General features: G+C 37.8%; 1 protein-coding gene across 5 annotated transcripts in view; it reads right to left on the bottom strand.

The window, feature by feature from the left end:
• Positions 1 to 695: 695 nt before the first annotated feature.
• The window catches only part of SMG1 (SMG1 nonsense mediated mRNA decay associated PI3K related kinase), a 101,772-nt gene continuing 93,688 nt past the window's right edge, over positions 696 to 8,779 (bottom strand). For 2 of the 5 annotated variants that reach the window (XM_036278626.1, XM_036278627.1), the window contains exons 60-62: positions 8,247 to 8,426; positions 8,058 to 8,164; positions 696 to 4,970 (exon numbers count right to left, since the gene is read on the bottom strand). In XM_036278626.1, coding sequence (XP_036134519.1) covers positions 4,893 to 4,970; positions 8,058 to 8,164; positions 8,247 to 8,426 — 365 coding nt within the window. In that variant the 3' untranslated portion in view covers positions 696 to 4,892. The remainder of the gene's footprint in view (positions 4,971 to 8,057; positions 8,165 to 8,246; positions 8,427 to 8,779) is intronic. The other 3 variants (XM_036278630.1, XM_036278629.1, XM_036278628.1) reach the window with 2 other exon arrangements.

Here is an 8,779-nt window from a genome sequence, read left to right as displayed (position 1 = left end):
CAAGTTTCCCTATGTACAACTTATAAGGAAGTCTTCTCAACACCATTTTGTGAAATGGGGTGGGTGAAAAAATGGAACCAGCTGAAGCAGCACAGGATCTTCACCGAGTCTTTTGTTCCTCAAGTAATGTGTTCCCAGAGCTATTTGCAACCTCACAGCCCTGGGGCACTGCAATAAGGTCTCTAAACTCTCCAATTGGCCAAATTAACAACAACAAAAAAACACCTACCCTTAGTGTAGCTTTCTTTTTTGTATTACAAAAACAGGATGTGATCTTTCAAAACATGCCAGATGACTAAAACAGTTAACCTAAATCCTAACACTATCTAGCAGCAACAAATGCAGTCTGACTTCCAGGTAGTAAAACAAACCGGACATTTTGATTTTCCTTCAGGCTTTCATACCCCAGGGGATGTACATGCCTATAATGTTCTATACTTTTGTTTTTAAAATTGACAAAATTAAGCTTAATTTATCTTAATAACTTTACCAATGAAGTAAAATTTCCACTGCTGTTCAAAAATATTAAGAAACTTTTAAGGATAAAATTTTTTTTTTTAATCTTGGAGGTATTAATGCTTTAAAACTACCCATACTGCAAAATTAAGTTTTTTGGAAACTACTTCGACCAAGAAGTTCAGAGCTTAAATGCTACATCTTTTAAGACTTTATTTTTTGAAAAACAGGTATTTCATACAATCTTTGCCATGGTAATGCAAATATGCACAAAGTAGGCATGTATTTTGTTTTCCAAAAGATGCATTATGAACATTTTCAGGAAGCTGGTGTGATCTGTTCAACTTTTAAATACAATCACAAAATTATATCCATCAGGAGGCATTACAACCTTTTGTACAGAGAAGCCACTTTAATTTATACAATGTTTACTAGGACAAGGAAGATTCAGTTCAACTCAATTTGCTCTTATAATAAGGGTAAAGTAAATTAACAAGTATGATGGTGCCACTGACATTACAGGTAGAAATATAAGGGAAATTTAAACCAGAAAAATAACTGACACAAGAACTTTAAATAGGAGCTGAAACTGAGACTGGCAGGGGGGAAAAATCAGCCTGTTTTTAAAGAAATAAAAACATCCTACAGGTCTGCATTTCAGAACAACATGCAATTCCTTAAGTCTACCATCTTCAAAAGTCAAGCTAATAGTATGATGTTTTTACATTAGCACAACCAACAGCTTTTCGCTACCAAGCCCTGCCAAATTCCCATAGAAAGCGATAGACTCCAAGCAGTTCATGTTGTACAACTAACCCCTGAACCTATAAAACTGCTCTAAGAGTCAATTTGCCCATTTGGAAGGATGGGATGGTGATACTATTACCCAGGCCTACAAAGTAAGAAAAGTGCAACGAATCCTTAGGAGGAATCTTTGTAATACAACCCAAATATTGAAAACTACCTTTAAGTGACCCTTACATGAATATATTCTACCTCCTTGATTGGGGGGGGGGGATCTAGCTTTTAAACTACTAGCATTTTACAAGCTCAAGAAGAGAATGGAAGGAAGGTCACTGGTTTTCATATTCATCTAATCTTATGTAAAACAAGGTACTTAAATGTGCGAACAGTAAAGCGTTCACTGATTTTTGATGTAGATAAATAGTACTAACAGACTAATTATAGGTGTTTAGTATGAAAAGAATCGAGAGAAAAGAACCAGCTCCTTACTGCCAAAACAAGTAAGCCCCCAGAGTAATCACAAATATGTGGAGGAAAATAGGCCAGGAAGACTTTTCAGTTTAAAGTACTGCCTATAATACCCCAGATTTAAAATAACCTAAGATTGCACATCAACTCTAATATTTGGCTGTACTTGCATTGCCCTGCGTGGCGTTTTTAAAAAATGGCTCTTTCCTTAAATTTCACACATCAGAATAACCACAAAACAATGCGGAAAACACCAAACATTGGACAATGTTAAAAAAAGAAAATGCATACTAAGCTTAGAAGCAAGTGTTAAGGGCAGAAGTGATGAAAGGTTTTCTTTGTATTACAAACCCTCACCCTGAACCTGGGTTTGGGCTCTTAAAAAACAATTTAAGGAAGCAGGTCAAGAGCTTAATTATCAGTTCTCAAAGAAATCTTACATATCTCAAAAACAACTCACCACAAGTGTCGGACACAAAAGAATCTTAATAGTCACCTAGCAAACTGTTAAGAACTCAGAAATAAATACTGTTAAGACACATGAAAGAAAAAGAGAAAGACAGTTCCATAAACCATTAGCCTCCACAGCTTTGTAGAAAAATCACCTGATATACAGGCAATTCTAGAAAATTAAAGACAACAAAACACTTCAGATAAACTTCAATTTCCAAGGGTACTTTGAATTAGAAGTTTTAGGTTATTCTGTACCCTCTGAATCTTAAGAGAAAAAGAAAGGAGCAGACCCTTGGTTTTCCATAGGTATTCTGTATCATTAAAAATACAGGACTTCGTAACCACAGCACTCTAAACTTTACATTATGTTAAAAGATAATCCCCCAAATCTGCTGTCACCAGGGCTTTTTACCGTTGACTAACTGCTGAGTTATGCAACAGTTTAAAACGCAAGGCTACTTGCAGAATGACTTCCCAGAGAAAGCCAAACCGTAGAGACTGGGGTCTTATCGTCCAGGGTGCAATAAAGAGCAGCTTTGAAGTCATGTTATCTGCCCCACAACCAAACATGTGTATGCCAGACTATTCTCTGAGTGACCATTTGAAAATAAAAGTGATGGATAATTTACCAGAGGCACATATTTTTTTATATAAAGCTGTTTCATTTTTGCTTGGATCAGGTACCTCTGAAGCCTGAAATTCACAGGCAATAAAATACACCTATTTCACTTATCTTCTTTACCAAAGAGGAAGCAATTTCTGAATAGTATCTATAGGGACAAACTAGTATGAACTGGTTTTATCATTCTGATGGAAGTTTTTCCTTGTGACAATGTTGCTGAAAAGACTTCAATCTTGAGGAGCAGAGGTAATCAAGTGATGAACGCAATAGCTCCCACAGCCTCTAGGAAATAAAGCAGCGTGCAAAACACAATATGGCATTATTATTCCAGATAGGTTGTTTTGATTGTGAAAATAAAGTTCAAAATGAGTAAAATTTGATGCACTAGGTTCCTTCTCTTGCTACTAGACACACATGGGTATTAAAAAAATACCACCTTTCTTGCAATATCTTAGTATTAAAAAAAATCACTGATACTGAAATGCATTCTGATAGGTAAAGATTATAATGTGGCAATCAGAATACAGAAAAGGCAAGAGCTATATGAAATTTTTCCTTAATACCTTTCAAGTTTGTCTGTAAAAATTGGCAACTAGAAAATGTTCACAGTCCTAATCTCTAAGATGCAGGAAAAATGGACTCAGTCAAGATTTTAACTTGTTAATGTGATTTTAAGAATCCTAATCTGGATTTTATTTTGGATCAACAATTGAGTTTACAAAGGCAGTACTGAAATGCAATGCTAAATTTAAGGAAAACTTGATCATGAATTCACTATAATGTATTACTAAACAGCAAAATGTTAAAATTATGCAAAAAGAAAAGTACTTCACAGACTAATTGAACTTAATAAGATAATGGTGGTTCTCACTTTTGCTTATGTTTCATGCACATGTCCTAAAATGCCAGGTAAACTAAAGGACTTCTAATTTACACCTTGTAAATTAAAAGTATCAAATGAGAAAACTGAATTAAAAAAACATTTCACTCTACCTCCAAGAGAACATCACTTTATTTTTAATCTGTCATCAACAATGTAAAACTCTAATAGGTACTCTATCCTGGTTTTTAAAAAGGTAAAAAGATTACACTGGATTCACTACTGTCTATAAAAGAAACTACAGCAATCACAGAAGAGGGAAAATTTGAATGACCTCCAAAAAATGCACACTATAAGCAAAGGGGAGTGTACATGAAATCAAATGTTAGATTCATTACTTTTGAATGCACAGTGACAATTCTGGAAACTGTACATGATAGAATCACAGAAATGACTTAACCAGAGTTACATTTTTATGTGATCATCAGATCTTCAAGCAATCCTTGACTTTTCCATGTTATCAGTGGTTTTTTGAGAAATTTCTGTTTATCACTCCAAATATAAGTTGTATAACAGCATCGAGATGGAAGTATATGAAATATAAGGATTGAACTAAAAGTGAATTTGAAAGATGTCTAATCTACCACATCAGGTAAAAGTGGAATGGGTAGGTGGTAGGGTCTGGGGATGATGATGTTGAATGGGTTGTTTTCCCTTTATTTCGAAAGTAAGTTCTTCCCATGTAGTGTATCTGTTACATAGCTCTCCATTTTCAGTCCATTTCTGAAATTCGTATCACATAGCCTTTTTGTACTTACTGGTCAACCCAACCAGTACTGTTGCCAAGCAACAAGTGTTACACAAGAATCTGAATGCATCAAATCTTCCTTGGCTGTGATTTCTTCTCGGCCCCAGTTCTCTCTGTTTCTGAGCGGGGTTTGTTTTTTCCTGGATTGTACACACAGGGTCAGGTGGAATGGAGTTCCAAATCACTCTGTGCTCCGCAGCATCCCGATTTCTTTCTGCAGCTAACCTCCTGACACGTTTGCAGCTGTTCTGAGGCAGAAAGACAATCTCCGTGTTCAGGCGGTGAGCTTTCTTTCTTTCACCCTTGACCCTGGAGTTGCAGGCCATGGTGTTGGGCGTATCCCTGAGTGCAGCTGCCCTGCAGGATTCCCCTCCTAGCACACCGAGATTTCCTAGGTTTCCTCAGAGTAAGCCCCCAGTTGCATCACCACCGACTGTGGTGTGGCTTTGGATGCCTGAGGCTGAGTTGATTCTGGTGGATGTCTGACCTTGCTTAACCAGACTCATCTACTGTCTTGCCATTCATACCCAGGCTGTCCAACCTTCATACAGCTGAGCCAAGTTATCTAGATTAGTTGCTTCCTTAATGACATAGTCAACCTGTAAAAATAGGCAGGATAGTATTTTAGGACATTTAAAACTTGACATGGTTCATATATGAGTAATATGAATCATTTAAGAATAAGTTTATAATCACCAAAATTAATTACCCAAAGGAAGTGTAGTTGCTGTGGTGGAAAGAGAGGTTAAGTAACCTGAGCTTCCCTTATAATTGCACAGCTTACAAGATGGGTGTTGAGAAAGTCACAGCCCTCTGAATCTTACGAATCTTCAGATGAAGAGCGAACCCCATGGACCCCAGAGTTTCCACCGGGGTTAACATGTATAGTCACTGGGTAAATGCTTAGGTGCTGTGTAATAGTGCCAACAGATTCTGGAAAACAGTTGGGTGCTCAACAAATGTCCATTGATTCTGACTCAGCTTAATTTTCTTTTATTATAAGAGATACAATCATCTCTATATCAAGAGCATCCATCAGGGTCCAATTATATAGCAAATGCTCACTGTATGGCTGCTGAATTATAACCTATACCAAAAATTGTGCGCAAAGAACTCTATCCCTACCCCACTCCTGTAACCCTTAACTTACTTTCACACAAAATGAAATAACTACCAGAATAGAAAGTACAATAACCAAGCCTCCTTTAAAAAGATGAACAGGCCTGGCCGGTTTGGCTCAGTGGATTGAGCGTCATCCCATGGACTGAGAGGTTTCCAGTTTAATTCCCGGTCAGGGCACATATCTGGGTTATAAGCTCAATCCCCAGTTGGGGGCATGCACAAAGCAGCTGATCGATGTTTCTCTCTCACACCGATGTTTCTATCCCTCTATTCCTTCTCCTCTCTCTAAAATATCAATAAACATATTTAAAAAGATGAACCAAGAGCCCTGGCCAGTTTGGTTCAGTGGTTAGAACATCGGCCTGCGGACCAGAGAGGCCCGGGTTCGGTTCCCGCTAAGAGCACGTACCTCGGTTGCGGTTTGTCCCTGGCCCTGGTTGGGTCATGTGGGTGGCAGCCACCCGATGTGTCTCTCTCACATCGATGTTTCTCTCTCTCTCTTTCTCCCTCTCTCCCTCCCGCTCTATCTGACGATAAATGCCAAAAAAAAAAAAAAAAATCCTTGGGTGAGGATAAAAAAAAAAAAAAGGATGAACCAAGAGCTACGATGAACAGTCATGAAAGCATACAACCCATTAACCTATCAGAAAGTTTCTGAAGTAAAGATACCAACTCAAAGCATTGTCTACAGTGTTTGACCAACTTGACAAATTGTTCTAGAGTGACTCCTGACCAGGAAGAGTGTAAGCTCAGGTCCTATACAGCGATTTTACTGTTTAAAAAAAAAACTTCCCTGCTGATGTTAACATTGAATTGTGGGTGCCAAACCAGTAGAAAATAAGATATTCAAGTCTCAAATTTTTACAGAAGTTACAATTGTAGTGGAAAATTCAGAACACTGCCCTTGACCAAGTGATCTAACTTGTGTCAAAAATGACACAAACACTTGTCTCTTGATGTAAAATTCTGAGGACGCATTGCTAACATAACATTCCTGTCCAAAATGCTGATTCTGAATCTAAGTATAAGAAAAAGAGTATTAGACAAATACTAACAGGCATATTCCGCAAATTAGCTGGTCTGGACACATCAAAAATGTCAGTGTCAAATGACAAAAAAAAAAAAAGGCTGGGGAACTGTTCTAGACATTGAAGGGGACTAAAAATAGAACAAGAACATGACATACAGGATGAACCTCAATTAGATCTTGTATGGGAGGTTGGGAAGGTTTAATAAGAGGACATTTTGGGTTAACAAGAAATCTGAATATGGACTCAATGTTAGATAAAAGTCAATGTTATCAAGATGAAATAACAAAATTCTATAACGTTGTTTCCTGAGTTGATAGTTACATCATTACATTGTAGCTATACATCACAATGTTTTGTTTAGGAGACATGCTGAAGTATTTAGGCATGAAGTGTTACAATGTCTACAACTATCAAGTGGTTCTGAAAAACTATGTCTTCATACACAGAAAATATGTAGGAAAACCTTAACAACTGGTTTCCCAATTCTAGGTAGGTTTGAAAATTTTCAAAAGAAACAGCTGGGGAAAAATTAATTTTCCAAGTACATATACACACAATTTTAATAACACTGAGAAAATTTCAGAGTAATGACTTCAGACAAACTGACATCCAAAAACACTTTATAGATACTATTCCTGCACCTAAAATGTCCTCAGTTCATTTGAAACCTACAGATAGTCTTCTTTAAAATGCAAATTAACTGTCTTCTGGTAGAGAGAGGAGGGTCAAGTCACACCTTACATTTCTGTTAAAAAGGGCTAGAGAGAAAGTGCTAACAGGGTAGAGTCAGAGTAAAATGGTGAATAATTTTTTTAAATCCTCACCCGAGGACATTTTTTGATATTTTGTTCAGATACAGGGGGGAGGAGGGGGGGCGGATTGAAGTGAAAGGGACACCAAGCGGTTACCACCCACACGACCCAACCAGGGCCGGGGACAAACTGCAACTGAGGTACGTGCCTCTATCAGGAACCGAACCCGGGTCTCTCCGGGCCACAGGCCAACACTCTAACCGCTGAGCCAAACTGGTCAGGGCATGAATAATTTTTTAAACTATATTTTTATTGATTTGAGAGAGAGAGAAACATCGATTGGTTGCTTCCTGCACACACCCTGACCAGGAATCCAACCCATGACCTTTTGGTGCATGGGAAGACATTCAACCAACTAAGCCATGCTGGCCAGGGCTAAAATGGTGACTATTTGATCATTCCTGAGCTGTTACTTAAAATCTTCTGAATCCTAAAAAGAGACACAAGTTTCTCATTTGTGTTTTGTTTTTGTTTTTTCCCCCACATGGATTCTACTACAATTTATTTATTTATTTATTTATTTGTACGTGCCCTTAGTGGGAACCAAACCGGGACTCTGGCCCACAGGCCAATGCTCCAACCGCTGAGCCAAACCGGCCAAGGCAAGTTTCTCATTTGTTGATGAAGCCCCAGGGATATATATAGGTGAGGGAATCTTTAAACCTGTACTATTTAGGCAGCATTACAATGTCTAGTTCAAGTTTAAAAAATGGTCACCTACCTGTTCAGCAACTGACATCCTCCTATTTGGATCAACATCTCGACCCTCTAACTTGGCTTTCACCCTCTTCCACACACTGACTGCATACGAGTTTCTCTCTTGCACAGCTATGAAGCAATGTTAACATATGTAAGTCAAACCACCACTTATTATGAATACTGAAGGCATTCTTATTTCTAACGAAATTACCTTTCCCAGTTTTAGGGTCTCTGACAGCCTTTTTAGGACTACAAGCAACACTCTTGCCAGTTCCAGGAACAGTGCTTGGTGGAGTATCAGCTGATGTAGCAAGATTTTTCTGAATCAGCTTTCTAGCATTTTGTGACATGACATCAGGCTGAGTCTTCTGGCCAGTATTGCTTCGGACTGCTATAAACAAAGAGTTGGTAGCTCAATTTACATTTAAACAGAAAATGGAGGGGGACAAAGAGGAGACAGCAGGGCAACACTCTCTCACTCACCACTACAATGTAAAGCCTTGAAAATAGGTGATTTTACTACCTTAAAGTCCTTATCCTTTGAAATAGAAATTGTCCTCCTAAAAATACAGCCTGAACATCTAGACATTCAAGTACAAATTTGTACAGTGATGCTCCCTAGCTTCTTGTGGCATCAAAAAACTAAATAAACTGTCCAACAATACAAAATTAATATAAAATGGTACAATAAATATGGTCACAAATAAATAAATAAACAAATTTGGCCACTAAGTCATTATAAAA

The sequence above is a fragment of the Molossus molossus genome, unplaced genomic scaffold (assembly GCF_014108415.1).
Source record: "Molossus molossus isolate mMolMol1 unplaced genomic scaffold, mMolMol1.p scaffold_m16_p_3, whole genome shotgun sequence".
Lineage (NCBI taxonomy): Eukaryota > Metazoa > Chordata > Mammalia > Chiroptera > Molossidae > Molossus > Molossus molossus.
Note: the sequence above shows the minus strand (reverse complement) of the source record. Positions and strands in the feature narration are given on the sequence as shown.